The 14403-nt window shown below is 43.3% G+C and overlaps 2 protein-coding genes and 8 non-coding genes across 10 annotated transcripts; 9 read left to right on the top strand and 1 right to left on the bottom strand.

The window, feature by feature from the left end:
* Positions 1 to 322: 322 nt before the first annotated feature.
* TRNAV-CAC (transfer RNA valine (anticodon CAC)) lies at positions 323 to 395 on the top strand. Its single transcript has one exon. It is a non-coding gene; the product is annotated as a tRNA-Val (tRNA).
* A 1574-nt stretch (positions 396 to 1969) lies between these two features.
* Positions 1970 to 2042, top strand: TRNAV-CAC (transfer RNA valine (anticodon CAC)). Its single transcript has one exon. It is a non-coding gene; the product is annotated as a tRNA-Val (tRNA).
* A 1168-nt stretch (positions 2043 to 3210) lies between these two features.
* TRNAV-CAC (transfer RNA valine (anticodon CAC)) lies at positions 3211 to 3283 on the top strand. The gene has a single exon. It is a non-coding gene; the product is annotated as a tRNA-Val (tRNA).
* Positions 3284 to 4857: 1574 nt separating this feature from the next.
* On the top strand, positions 4858 to 4930 carry TRNAV-CAC (transfer RNA valine (anticodon CAC)). The gene has a single exon. It is a non-coding gene; the product is annotated as a tRNA-Val (tRNA).
* A 3599-nt stretch (positions 4931 to 8529) lies between these two features.
* Positions 8530 to 8602, top strand: TRNAV-AAC (transfer RNA valine (anticodon AAC)). The gene has a single exon. It is a non-coding gene; the product is annotated as a tRNA-Val (tRNA).
* A 65-nt stretch (positions 8603 to 8667) lies between these two features.
* Positions 8668 to 8740, top strand: TRNAV-GAC (transfer RNA valine (anticodon GAC)). The gene has a single exon. It is a non-coding gene; the product is annotated as a tRNA-Val (tRNA).
* Positions 8741 to 8805: 65 nt separating this feature from the next.
* TRNAV-CAC (transfer RNA valine (anticodon CAC)) lies at positions 8806 to 8878 on the top strand. The gene has a single exon. It is a non-coding gene; the product is annotated as a tRNA-Val (tRNA).
* A 65-nt stretch (positions 8879 to 8943) lies between these two features.
* TRNAV-GAC (transfer RNA valine (anticodon GAC)) lies at positions 8944 to 9016 on the top strand. Its single transcript has one exon. It is a non-coding gene; the product is annotated as a tRNA-Val (tRNA).
* A 334-nt stretch (positions 9017 to 9350) lies between these two features.
* LOC149614065 (uncharacterized) lies at positions 9351 to 11123 on the bottom strand. Its single transcript, XM_089857822.1, has 2 exons — positions 10983 to 11123; positions 9351 to 10697 (listed from the first exon to the last, which is right to left on the bottom strand). The coding sequence occupies exons 1-2, from the start codon at positions 11121 to 11123 to the stop codon at positions 9351 to 9353; spliced, it is 1488 nt and encodes a 495-aa protein (XP_089713948.1).
* Positions 11124 to 13602: 2479 nt separating this feature from the next.
* Positions 13603 to 14028, top strand: LOC149614064 (G2/M phase-specific E3 ubiquitin-protein ligase-like). The gene has a single exon (XM_089857821.1). It carries the CDS (start codon positions 13603 to 13605, stop codon positions 14026 to 14028), a length of 426 nt encoding a protein of 141 aa, XP_089713947.1.
* Positions 14029 to 14403: the final 375 nt, after the last annotated feature.

The following is a 14403-nucleotide window of genomic DNA, read 5'->3' as shown; positions in this document are numbered from 1 at the left end:
TGGACCTTAAAATAAGCTAGATCTTTGGAAAACTCAGTGCTATGACGTATCTATGTTGTAGTGGTTATCATTTCCGCCTAACACGCGGAAGGTCCCAGATTCGAGCCCTGGTAGATACATGTTTTGACCATCGTGATTGGGCATAAAAATAAGCTAGATCTCTTGGAAAGCTCACAATTTCTTCGTGTGTATGGTGTAGTGGTTATCACATCCACTTAACACGCGGAAGGTCCAAGGTTCGAGCCCTGGTCGATACGTGTCATGACCATCGTGATTAAGCATAAAAATAAGCTAGATCTTTTGGAAAACTCAGTGCTATCACGTATCTATGGTGTAGTGGATATCAAGTCCGCTTCACACGCGTATGGTCCCAGGTTCGAGCCCTGGTAGATACATGTTTTTACCATCGTGATTGGGCATAAAATTAAGTTAGATGTTTTGGAAAACTCGGCGCTATCACTTATCTATGGTGTAGTGGTTATCAAGTCTGCTTCACACGCGAAAGGTCCCAGGTTCGAACCCTGGTAGATACATGTTTTTACCATCGTGATTGGGCATAAAAATAAGCTAGATCTTTTGGAAAACTCAATGCTATCACGTATCTATTGTGTAGTGGTTATCACGTCCGCTTCACACGCGAAGCTTCCCAGGTTCGAGCCTTGGTAGAAACAAGTTTTTACCTTCGTGATAGGGCATAAAAATAAGCTAGATCTTTTGGAAAACTCATTGCTATCACGTACTTATGGGGAAGTGGTTATCACGTACGCTTCACACGCGTAAGGTCGCAGGTTCGAGCCCTGGTAGATACATGTTTTTACCATTGTGTTTGGTAATAAAGATAAGCTAGATCTCTTGAAAATCTAGCTATTACTACGTAGCTATGGTGTAGTGGTTATCACGTCCGCCTAACAAAGAAAGGTCCCAGGTTGGAGCCCTGGTAGATACATGTTTTTACCATCGTGATTGGGCATAAAATTAAGCTAGATGTTTTGGAAAACTCGGTGCTATCACGTATCTATGGTGTAGTGGTTATCACGTCCGCCTAACGCGCGAAAGGTCCCAGGTTCTAGCCCTGGTCGATACATTTTTTGACCATCGTGATTAAGCATAAAAATATGCTAGATCTTTTGGAAAACTCATTGCTATCACGTATTTATGGGGTAGTGGATATCAAGTCCGCTTCACACGCGTATGGTCCCAGGTTCGAGCCCTGGTAGATACATGTTTTTACCATCGTGATTGGGCATAAAATTAAGTTAGATGTTTTGGAAAACTCGGCGCTATCTATGGTGTAGTGGTTATCAAGTCTGCTTCACACGCGAAAGGTCCCAGGTTCGAACCCTGGTAGATACATGTTTTTACCATCGTGATTGGGCATAAAAATAAGCTAGATCTTTTGGAAAACTCAATGCTATCACGTATCTATTGTGTAGTGGTTATCACGTCCGCTTCACACGCGAAGCTTCCCAGGTTCGAGCCTTGGTAGAAACAAGTTTTTACCTTCGTGATAGGGCATAAAAATAAGCTAGATCTTTTGGAAAACTCATTGCTATCACGTACTTATGGGGAAGTGGTTATCACGTACGCTTCACACGCGTAAGGTCGCAGGTTCGAGCCCTGGTAGATACATGTTTTTACCATTGTGTTTGGTAATAAAGATAAGCTAGATCTCTTGAAAATCTAGCTATTACTACGTAGCTATGGTGTAGTGGTTATCACGTCCGCCTAACAAAGAAAGGTCCCAGGTTGGAGCCCTGGTAGATACATGTTTTTACCATCGTGATTGGGCATAAAATTAAGCTAGATGTTTTGGAAAACTCGGTGCTATCACGTATCTATGGTGTAGTGGTTATCACGTCCGCCTAACGCGCGAAAGGTCCCAGGTTCTAGCCATGGTAGATACATGTTTTTACCATCGTGATTGGGAATAAAAATAAGCTAGATCTTTTGGAAAACTCATTGCTATCACGTATCTATGGTGTAGTGGTTATCACGTCCGCTTCACACGCGAAAGGTACCAGGTTCGAGCCCTGGTAGATACATGTTTTTACCATCGTGATTGGGCATAAAATTAAGCTAGATGTTTTGGAAAACTCTGTGCTATCACGTACCTATGGTGTAGTGGTTATCACGTCCGCCTAACACGCGCAAGGTCCCAGGTTCAAGCCCGGGTAGATAAATGTTTTGACCATCGTGATTAAGCATAAAAATAAGCCAGATCTTTTGGAAAAGGCATTGCTGTCACGTATTTATTGGGTAGTGGTTATCACGTCCGACTAACACACGAAAGGTCCCAGGTTCGAGCCCTGGTCGATACATGTCATGACCATCGTGATTAAGCATAAAAATAAGCTAGATCTTTTGGAAAACTCAGTGCTATCACGTATCTATGGTGTAGTGGTTATCACGTCCGCTTCACACGCGAAGCTTCCCAGGTTCGAGGCTTGGTAGATACAAGTTTTTACCTTCGTGATAGGGCATAAAAATAAGCTAGATCTTTTGGAAAACACACAATTAGTACGTATCTATGGTGTAGTGGTTATCACATCATCTTAACACGCGAAAGGTCTCAGGTTCGAGCCCTGGTCGATACATGTTTTGACCATCGTGATTAAGCATAAAAATAAGCTAGATCTTTTGGAAAACTCATTGCTATCACGTATTTATGGGGTAGTGGTTATCACGTCCGCTTCACACGCGTAAGGTCGCAGGTTCGAACCCTGGTAGATACATGTTTTTGCCATTGTGTTTGCGAATAAAGATAAGCTAGATCTCTTGAAAATCTAGCTATTACTACGTAGCTATGATGTAGTGGTTATCACGTCCGCCTAACACACGAAAGGTCCCAGGTTGGAGCCCTGGTAGATACATGTTTTTATCATCGTGATTGGACCTTAAAATAAGCTAGATCTTTGGAAAACTCAGTGCTATGACGTATCTATGTTGTAGTGGTTATCATTTCCGCCTAACACGCGGAAGGTCCCAGATTCGAGCCCTGGTAGATACATGTTTTGACCATCGTGATTGGGCATAAAAATAAGCTAGATCTCTTGGAAAGCTCACAATTTCTTCGTGTGTATGGTGTAGTGGTTATCACATCCACTTAACACGCGGAAGGTCCAAGGTTCGAGCCCTGGTCGATACATGTCATGACCATCGTGATTAAGCATAAAAATAAGCTAGATCTTTTGGAAAACTCAGTGCTATCACGTATCTATGGTGTAGTGGATATCAAGTCCGCTTCACACGCGTATGGTCCCAGGTTCGAGCCCTGGTAGATACATGTTTTTACCATCGTGATTGGGCATAAAATTAAGTTAGATGTTTTGGAAAACTCGGCGCTATCACTTATCTATGGTGTAGTGGTTATCAAGTCTGCTTCACACGCGAAAGGTCCCAGGTTCGAACCCTGGTAGATACATGTTTTTACCATCGTGATTGGGCATAAAAATAAGCTAGATCTTTTGGAAAACTCAATGCTATCACGTATCTATTGTGTAGTGGTTATCACGTCCGCTTCACACGCGAAGCTTCCCAGGTTCGAGCCTTGGTAGAAACAAGTTTTTACCTTCGTGATAGGGCATAAAAATAAGCTAGATCTTTTGGAAAACTCATTGCTATCACGTACTTATGGGGAAGTGGTTATCACGTACGCTTCACACGCGTAAGGTCGCAGGTTCGAGCCCTGGTAGATACATGTTTTTACCATTGTGTTTGGTAATAAAGATAAGCTAGATCTCTTGAAAATCTAGCTATTACTACGTAGCTATGGTGTAGTGGTTATCACGTCTGCCTAACAAAGAAAGGTCCCAGGTTGGAGCCCTGGTAGATACATGTTTTTACCATCGTGATTGGGCATAAAATTAAGCTAGATGTTTTGGAAAACTCGGTGCTATCACGTATCTATGGTGTAGTGGTTATCACGTCCGCCTAACGCGCGAAAGGTCCCAGGTTCTAGCCCTGGTCGATACATTTTTTGACCATCGTGATTAAGCATAAAAATATGCTAGATCTTTTGGAAAACTCATTGCTATCACGTATTTATGGGGTAGTGGATATCAAGTCCGCTTCACACGCGTATGGTCCCAGGTTCGAGCCCTGGTAGATACATGTTTTTACCATCGTGATTGGGCATAAAATTAAGTTAGATGTTTTGGAAAACTCGGCGCTATCTATGGTGTAGTGGTTATCAAGTCTGCTTCACACGCGAAAGGTCCCAGGTTCGAACCCTGGTAGATACATGTTTTTACCATCGTGATTGGGCATAAAAATAAGCTAGATCTTTTGGAAAACTCAATGCTATCACGTATCTATTGTGTAGTGGTTATCACGTCCGCTTCACACGCGAAGCTTCCCAGGTTCGAGCCTTGGTAGAAACAAGTTTTTACCTTCGTGATAGGGCATAAAAATAAGCTAGATCTTTTGGAAAACTCATTGCTATCACGTACTTATGGGGAAGTGGTTATCACGTACGCTTCACACGCGTAAGGTCGCAGGTTCGAGCCCTGGTAGATACATGTTTTTACCATTGTGTTTGGTAATAAAGATAAGCTAGATCTCTCGAAAATCTAGCTATTACTACGTAGCTATGGTGTAGTGGTTATCACGTCCGCCTAACAAAGAAAGGTCCCAGGTTGGAGCCCTGGTAGATACATGTTTTTACCATCGTGATTGGGCATAAAATTAAGCTAGATGTTTTGGAAAACTCGGTGCTATCACGTATCTATGGTGTAGTGGTTATCACGTCCGCCTAACGCGCGAAAGGTCCCAGGTTCTAGCCATGGTAGATACATGTTTTTACCATCGTGATTGGGAATAAAAATAAGCTAGATCTTTTGGAAAACTCATTGCTATCACGTATCTATGGTGTAGTGGTTATCACGTCCGCTTCACACGCGAAAGGTACCAGGTTCGAGCCCTGGTAGATACATGTTTTTACCATCGTGATTGGGCATAAAATTAAGCTAGATGTTTTGGAAAACTCTGTGCTATCACGTACCTATGGTGTAGTGGTTATCACGTCCGCCTAACACGCGCAAGGTCCCAGGTTCAAGCCCGGGTAGATAAATGTTTTGACCATCGTGATTAAGCATAAAAATAAGCCAGATCTTTTGGAAAAGGCATTGCTGTCACGTATTTATTGGGTAGTGGTTATCACGTCCGACTAACACACGAAAGGTCCCAGGTTCGAGCCCTGGTCGATACATGTCATGACCATCGTGATTAAGCATAAAAATAAGCTAGATCTTTTGGAAAACTCAGTGCTATCACGTATCTATGGTGTAGTGGTTATCACGTCCGCTTCACACGCGAAGCTTCCCAGGTTCGAGGCTTGGTAGATACAAGTTTTTACCTTCGTGATAGGGCATAAAAATAAGCTAGATCTTTTGGAAAACTCAGTGCTGTCACGTATCTATGGTGTAGTTGTTATCACGTCCGCCTAACACGCGGAAGGTCCCAGATTCGAGCCCTGGTAGATACATGTTTTGACCATCGCGATTGGGCATAAAAATAAGCTAGATCTCTTGGAAAACACACAATTAGTACGTATCTATGGTGTAGTGGTTATCACATCATCTTAACACGCGAAAGGTCTCAGGTTCGAGCCCTGGTCGATACATGTTTTGACCATCGTGATTAAGCATAAAAATAAGCTAGATCTTTTGGAAAACTCATTGCTATCACGTATTTATGGGGTAGTGGTTATCACGTCCGCTTCACACGCGTAAGGTCGCAGGTTCGAACCCTGGTAGATACATGTTTTTGCCATTGTGTTTGCGAATAAAGATAAGCTAGATCTCTTGAAAATCTAGCTATTACTACGTAGCTATGATGTAGTGGTTATCACGTCCGCCTAACACACGAAAGGTCCCAGGTTGGAGCCCTGGTAGATACATGTTTTTATCATCGTGATTGGACCTTAAAATAAGCTAGATCTTTGGAAAACTCAGTGCTATGACGTATCTATGTTGTAGTGGTTATCATTTCCGCCTAACACGCGGAAGGTCCCAGATTCGAGCCCTGGTAGATACATGTTTTGACCATCGTGATTGGGCATAAAAATAAGCTAGATCTCTTGGAAAGCTCACAATTTCTTCGTGTGTATGGTGTAGTGGTTATCACATCCACTTAACACGCGGAAGGTCCAAGGTTCGAGCCCTGGTCGATACATGTCATGACCATCGTGATTAAGCATAAAAATAAGCTAGATCTTTTGGAAAACTCAGTGCTATCACGTATCTATGGTGTAGTGGTTATCACGTCCGCTTCACACGCGAAGCTTCCCAGGTTCGAGCCTTGGTAGATACAAGTTTTTACCTTCGTGATAGGGCATAAAAATAAGCTAGATCTTTTGGAAAACTCAGTGCTGTCACGTATCTATGGTGTAGTTGTTATCACGTCCGCCTAACACGCGGAAGGTCCCAGATTCGAGCCCTGGTAGATAATTGTTTTTACCATCGTGATTGGGCATAAAAATAAGTTAGATGTTTTGGAAAACTCGGCGCTATCACTTATCTATGGTGTAGTGGTTATCAAGTCTGCTTCACACGCGAAAGGTCCCAGGTTCGAACCCTGGTAGATACATGTTTTTACCATCGTGATTGGGCATAAAAATAAGCTAGATCTTTTGGAAAACTCAGTGCTATCACGTATCTATGGTGCAGTGGTTATCACGTCCGCTTCACACGCGAAGCTTCCCAGGTTCGAGCCTTGGTAGATACAAGTTTTTACCTTCGTGATAGGGCATAAAAATAAGCTAGATCTTTTGGAAAACTCAGTGCTGTCACGTATCTATGGTGTAGTTGTTATCACGTCCGCCTAACACGCGGAAGGTCCCAGATTCGAGCCCTGGTAGATACATGTTTTGACCATCGCGATTGGGCATAAAAATAAGCTAGATCTCTTGGAAAACACACAATTACTACGTATCTATGGTGTAGTGGTTATCACATCATCTTAACACGCGAAAGGTCTCAGGTTCGAGCCCTGGTCGATACATGTTTTGACCATCGTGATTAAGCATAAAAATAAGCTAGATCTTTTGGAAAACTCATTGCTATCACGTATTTATGGGGTAGTGGTTATCACGTCCGCTTCACACGCGTAAGGTCTCAGGTTCGAGCCCTGGTCGATACATGTTTTGACCATCGTGATTAAGCATAAAAATAAGCTAGATCTTTTGGAAAACTCATTGCTATCACGTATTTATGGGGTAGTGGTTATCACGTCCGCGTCACACGCGTAAGGTCGCAGGTTCGAACTCTGGCAGATACATGTTTTTGCCATTGTGTTTGGGAATAAAGATAAGCTAGATCTCTTGAAAATCTAGCTATTACTACGTAGCTATGATGTAGTGGTTATCACGTCCGCCTAACACACGAAAGGTCCCAGGTTGGAGCCCTGGTAGATACATGTTTTTATCATCGTGATTGGACCTTAAAATAAGCTAGATCTTTGGAAAACTCAGTGCTATGACGTATCTATGTTGTAGTGGTTATCACTTCCGCCTTACACGCGGAAGGTCCCAGATTCGAGCCCTGGTAGATACATGTTTTGACCATCGTGATTGGGCATAAAAATAAGCTAGATCTCTTGGAAAGCTCACAATTACTTCGTATGTATGGTGTAGTGGTTATCACATCCACTTAACACGCGGAATGTCCAAGGTTCGAGCCCTGGTCGATACAAAACTCAGTGCTATCACGTATCTATGGTGTAGTGGTTATCACGTCCGCTTCACACGCGAAGCTTCCCAGGTTCGAGCCTTGGTAGATACAAGTTTTTACCTTCGTGATAGGGCATAAAAATAAGCTAGATCTTTTGGAAAACTCAGTGCTATCACGTATCTATGGTGTAGTGGTTATCACGTCCGCTTCACACGCGAAGCTTCCCAGGTTTGAGCCTTGGTAGATACAAGTTTTTACCTTCGTGATAGGGCATAAAAATAAGCTAGATCTTTTGGAAAACTCATTGCTGTCATGTATCTATGGTGTAGTGGTTATCACATCATCTTAGCATGCGAAAGGTCCCAGGTTCGAGCCCTGGTCGATATATGTTTTGACCATCGTGATTAAGCATAAAAATATGCTAGATCTTTTGGAAAACTCATTGCTATCACGTATTTATGGGGTAGTGGTTATCATGTCCACTTCACACGCGTAAGGTCGCATGTTCGAGCCCTGGTAGATACATGTTTTTACCATCGTGTTTGGAAATAAAGATAAGCTAGATCTCTTGAAAATCTAGTTATTACTACGTAGCTATGGTGTAGTGGTTATCACATCTGCCTTACACACGAAAGATCCCAGGTTGGAGCCCTGGTAGATACATGTTTTTACCATCGTGATTGGGCATAAAAATAAGCTAGATCTTTGGAAAACTCAGTGCTATGACGTATCTATGTTGTAGTGGTTATCACTTCCGCCTAACACGCGGAAGGTCCCAGATTCGAGCCCTGATAGATTGTTTTTACCATCGTGATTGGGCATAAAAATAAGCTTGATCTCTTGAAAAACTCGCTATTACTACGTATCTATGGTGTAGTGGTTATCACGTCCGCCTAACACGCGGAAGGTCCCAGGTTCGAGCCCTGGTAGATACATGTTTTGACCATCGTGATTGGGCATAAAAATAAGCTAGATCTCTTGGAAAACTCACAATTACTTCGTATGTATGGTGTAGTGGTTATCACATCCACTTGACACGCGGAAGGTCCCAGGTTCGAGCCCTGGTCGATACATGTCTTGACCATAGTGATTAAGCATAAAAATAAGCTAGATCTTTTGTAAAATTCTTTGCTCTCACGTATTTATGGGGTAGTGGTTATCACGTCCGCTTCACACGCGTAAGGTCCCAGGTTCGAGCCCTGGTAGATACATGTTTTGACCATCGTGATTGGGCATAAAAATAAGCTAGATCTCTTGGAAAACTCACAATTACTTCGTATGTATGGTGTAGTGGTTATCACATCCACTTGACACGCGGAAGGTCCCAGGTTCGAGCCCTGGTCGATACATGTCTTGACCATAGTGATTAAGCATAAAAATAAGCTAGATCTTTTGTAAAATTCTTTGCTCTCACGTATTTATTGGGTAGTGGTTATCACGTCCGCTTCACACGCGTAAGGTCCCAGGTTCGAGCCCTTGTAGATACATGTTTTTACCATCGTGATTGGGCATAAAAATAAGCTAGATCTTTTGGAAAACTCAGTGCTATCACGTATCTATGGTGTAGTGGTTATCGCGTCCGCCTAACACGAGGAAGGTCCCAGGTTCGAGCCCTGGTAGATACATGTTTTGACCATCGCGATTGGACATAAAAATAAGCTAGATCTCTTGGAAAACACACAATTAGTACGTATCTATGGTGTAGTGCATAATGTAAAGGAGTGTGAAATGAGGAGATATATCGGCAGGGCTAAAATTGAGGCAAGGGATTTTAAGAGGTAGGGGGTGGAGACCATCAGAACCTGGGGATTTATTAACATTCAAATGGGACAAAAGGCGTTGAATATCGGCAGGGTCGCAAGTGAATTGGCTAATAGTTAGTGGCGGTATAACAGCGGGGATGGTGGCAGCAGAGATAGGAGGGGTAGGAGTGGTGAGTCGAACTGTGGCCGCTAAAGAGGCCTTGAGCAGTGAGGCGCTCTCAGTGATTGTGGATGTAAGTGAACCATCGGGATATTTGAGTTGAATAACTTTGTAGCGGCATTTGCGAAAACCGTTAATGGTGGAGTAGAAGGCCCTGGGGTTAGTACGTATTAGAGAGACCAGTGAACGCTCGTGACGACGCTGACTATTCCTGTAGTGAGTCGTGTGAGCGTTTCCGGCTTTATTATAGTTAAGACGAAGGCGAGCTAAGGTAGTGGTCGACACGGCGCGGGATTTCGCTTTGTAGTACCGGTGCCAGGCTTTAGTTTTAAAAAGTAGACCTCCCTGAGTCCGGTCAGCAAGTGGCAATGTAGGACGAGGTTTGGTAAGGGGGGAAAATTGGCGCACGCCCGAGCGCAGTAGAGCGAGGAAGGCCGAATAATTTGAATCAGGGTCACCTTGGCAGAGCACTAAGGACCAATCAACAGTGGAAAGAAAGCTGTTGAACGAGGCATAATCAGTTTTGAAAAAATTTGGCTTTGGGACATGTATAGGCTCGGAGGCTGAGAGGGCAACGTTAAACAGAATGGTACCGTGGTCACTCGTACCTATTGGGGGTAGTAATGTGGGAGTGTGTGCTACATTAGGGTCAGTAACAAAAATAAGATCAAGGGTATTGTCAGTACAGTGGGCACCACCATCACGCGTAGGAAAATCAACTATTTGCGTCAAAGAAGATTGCAGGGCGGTATCACAGAATAGTTTGCTAGCCCTACACGCACCGGGCGTAGTAACAAAGGTAGTCCAGTCAACGCGTGGGTCACCGAGGAACAGTAAATAATACTTATGGTTATCACAGAACGCGGTTAATTTTATGAGGAACATAACCAGGGAATCGTGATTATTATAAGCCATATTAGGCGAACGGTAGACTGGGCAGATAACTAGTTTATAATTCGGTTGGGTTAAGAGCACCGACAGTATGTCAAGACCTTGAATATTCGGGGAAAAGTTGTCCAGGCCTCGATCACAGTGGGTTAAAACCGTAACAGTAAGGGTAGAGAGGAGATACAGAGCGACACCACCATAAGGACGTGTTAGTCGATCCTGCCGGTATTTAGTGAAACCGGGTATTGAGTATTCACTGTCGAGGACATCTGGTGACCACCAGGTTTCAGTGATGGCGACAAGAGAGAGTTTGTGCGTAGAGGCGAGTGACAAGTTCTGCTAGTTTGTATCGTGTGAGACTGCGAACGTTGGCCAGCAGAGCGATTGAACTTGTTGAGAGGTGTAAAGGCACGGTAGAAATAGCGGGCAAGGGGGCACCTGGTGATATCGAGGAGTCATAGCACCGGAGATAAGTATGTAAGGCTGGACTAAAGGGAGACGCACTCGCATTGAGGTTACTGAGTCGTAAAGGGCGACATGACGGGAAATGCCAGTGACGGAGTATGCCCGAGGGGAGGAGGAAATGGCATGGGCGGGCGCGGAAATGGCATATGCGGACGTAGAAGTGGCATGTGATGAGGCCATGAAGCGGCTGAAGAGTGCGTTGGGGCAAGAGGTGCCATGGAGGGGCTAGGCGTTGTCACAGGGATGTTATTCGGGTGAGATAGCAGAGGTCGGTACTTTCGGTACAGTAGTAATAGGAGCACGCGATTGCGACGTTGGTGTGGGCCGCGGAGGGGACGAGGTGAAGGCACGGAAAGGCTTTTTGACCACTTTGCAGTTTCTGACAATGAGATCATTCTCGCCACTCGCAGTACGGCGCGCAAGTTCAGTCCGGGCGGCAGCCAGTTTAGTAATACGAAAGTGATGAAAAATCTGCCCCTTGTGACCTGGGGAGAACAAGATGACCTTGACGGGCCTGGGGCGCGCTCCATCAGGGGGAGGTGTACGGCCCAAACGAAAGAACCGAACGAAGGAGTTGATGTTGCAATCGGCCATGAGGGAAAAAACTTGGCTTGAGTGATCTTCCGGATCAACTTCAGGCAGCCTAAATATAAGAACATTGCAGTGGCGGTTGACCACAGAGACAGTTTCCTCCTGTACTGGATTTACAAGGCTGGATAGCACGGCAGGGGAGGTGGCAACATCTGGTAGGGAGGCAATATGTTCAGAAAATTGGGTAGACAGAGAAGCTAGGGAATCTTGGTGAGTTTTGAGATCTGGCGTGATGGTAGTAAGAACCGATTTAGTGATGGTATCGGTTTGAGAGGTAAAATTGCTTGAGAGAGTGGTAAGTGAGGCATCAATCCGTTTAAAGTCAGTAGAGAGGGTCATTACGTCAATACCCAATTTCGCCGCATTGTCCGAGAGTTGTTCAACTGTTGCTTGGAGAGTTGAGATCAAAGAACGCAATGTGGCCAGTTCGCGAGACTGATCACAGTGAGAGCAAGGCGGCGAGGTGACAGTTGAGAGTGCGAGTTGAGAGTTCTGGCAAGTAGGACAGACAAAGACCTGATAGGTCAGTGAGTCGGAGACCGATGGGGAACGTGAGGGGGTAAGAGTGACATTGAGAGAGTTCGGTGAGGACTTTGATTGTGGCTGTGAAGGCACACTCGTTTTACACTTGGTGGGGGTACGTGGTAGAGTAGGCATGGTTGTAGAACATAAGAAACTCAGAAGCACTGGTAGCACATAGAAAACACTCCGAGGCAGGGAAACACGCAGAAGAGCGGCACTAAACCTGACTCTAGGCTACATACCGCTGTTAACAAGCCCACGAGGCGGCCGAGGCTTAGCAAGTCTGACCGAAAGGGGATCTAAAAAAAACAGTCAAAAGTCTGGTCCTAAACCACTTTAGGGCAAATATACGGAATATTGAGTTAAAGAATTCTTAAAAAAGAGCGTTCACGCATAAGGAACTCAAAATTTAAACCCGAGAAAGGCAAATAAAGCAGGAACGCGAGCTTAACGCGGCTTTGGAGCAGACGAATTTTCTCGCACTTTTACCATATATTTGAGACCCAATATGCAAATAAAGATAAATTCTCCACGAGAAAATCTACTATTAGATGACGAAGAAGATGGTTATAATAGCAGTCGCAGCATAGTTTCTGAAGACCTAGGCCAGGAAGTGCCGAACTCGTTGGACATAGATTTCAAAACGGAGGACGATTGCGTTATCAAGAAGCCGAAAGTACAATATTACGAAGACCTGACAAAAGGTTTCTCAGATGAAGAAGCAGATGATTCTGATTCAAATCATTCCGACATTTTCCTCTTGGATAAAAAAAAAGACAGAGTCATTAGAGATCACAACTATCACAAAGAAGTTTAGCAACTGAGCTTAGATGATGTAATTTGCCTAATCCAGTCAAAAATCGACATTAGCCAAACTACGGTAATTAACGTTAGAAGAAGGAGTGTTTTGGATGGTGGCTTGAGAGCTTTGAGGCGAGAAAATTTTAAACCCGAAGCCAAAATATCTGTTCGTTTTGTCGATAAATTTCAAATTTCGGAAGCAGCTGTTGATGCTGGAGGTCCAAAACGAGACTTTCTTTTCCTCTTACTAAAGCAGTTGGCCAATTCCTCAGTTTTTATTGGTCCAGAACATGAAAAGAGAATAAACCTCGACGCATCAGCCAAAAGAAGTAACATGTATTATTTTGCGGGAGTTATCGCTAGTCTCGCCGTTGCGCATGTCGGAATAGGATTAAGATGCTTGGCTTTCAGCACGTTTCAATCCATCACACTTGAAAGCCGCTTTCTGAAACCTACGGTAAAGGACATAATGGATTATGACGTCAAAGAACTGGTTTTAAAATTGAAAAATAGTCAAACGTTAGAAGTTCTTGAGAAAACTGACAAGTTAGATAATCTTAGATTTTTAGCAGGAAGCACTAAGCATATCACAAAAGTTGAAGATAAAAACCAAATTGTAGAAGATATTGTTTATTTCTACGTAATAACGAGATGCAGTGAGGTCCTTAATAAGTTCATTGAAGGCTTGAAAACCCTGGATGTTTATAATTTTCTCGTTGAAAATCCTGATGCTGGAAAAAAATTAATGTGTTTTGAAGACGTTCCTCTTACCACCGGGACATTCATTGCTCTTTTCAGAGATATTGAATATTCAGAAAAATATTCAAACAAGTACGAAAATGAAACTAGAGCTGTGGAATATTTCAACGAGTTCCTTACCGAATGCGAAGATGGAATAGCCGACATGTCTTTGGGCAGACTTCTGCAGTTTATTTCTGGTTTTGACTTCATACCTCCGTTGGGGTTTGATTTTCCCCCTTCCATTAAATTCATCCACCCGGAAGCGCATGCCACCAATGACATGAAATGCCTGCCTTTGGCTTGCGCTTGTTCCTTAACATTATATCTTCATACGGGGTGTGACACCTACGAAAAGTTCAATGACGATTTCATTTACGGAAAAACTAACACCCAGGGTTTTTGGACGAATTTAATGTTAAATATTAAATAGCCATTTTGGTCTAAACCGATTTATGGTGGAATTCATAAATTGAGTTGCGTCCGACGTTTATGAATTTAACCTTTAAAAGAATATTTCATTTTTTTCTTCTTCTTCTTTTGGTATTTCCTTCCCTAGTTCATCTAAAGCTTTTATTCATATTCATATGAAAAACTAAACGGAAGGGATTTTATTTTTAATAATGGCGATTTTTCTGCTGGTTCTCTTGTAAGTCCCACCGAACCAATTCAATGATAAAGATCAAGTACCACTTAGAATGCCAAATAACCATTTTAGTCTAAGGCGATGGAAAAGGATATTTGACTTTTTTTCATAAAACATTCCTTTCATAGTTTATTAAAAGCGCTTATTCATAAATTCATATAA

This window comes from Phalangium opilio, unplaced genomic scaffold (assembly GCF_054372755.1).
Source record: "Phalangium opilio isolate 3A_F unplaced genomic scaffold, DU_Popi_V2 ptg000225l_1, whole genome shotgun sequence".
NCBI lineage: Eukaryota > Metazoa > Arthropoda > Arachnida > Opiliones > Phalangiidae > Phalangium > Phalangium opilio.
Note: the sequence above shows the minus strand (reverse complement) of the source record. Positions and strands in the feature narration are given on the sequence as shown.

Coding starts and splice junctions, on each gene's coding strand:
- LOC149614065 (XM_089857822.1), bottom strand. CDS start 11,123: ATGGCCTCATCACATGCCACTTCTACGTCCGCATATGCCATTTCCGCG. Junction 10,698..10,982: donor ACTCAGTAACCTCAATGCGA/GTGCGTCTCCCT, acceptor AAATACCGGCAG/GATCGACTAACACGTCCTTA.
- LOC149614064 (XM_089857821.1), top strand. CDS start 13,603: ATGTGTTTTGAAGACGTTCCTCTTACCACCGGGACATTCATTGCTCTT.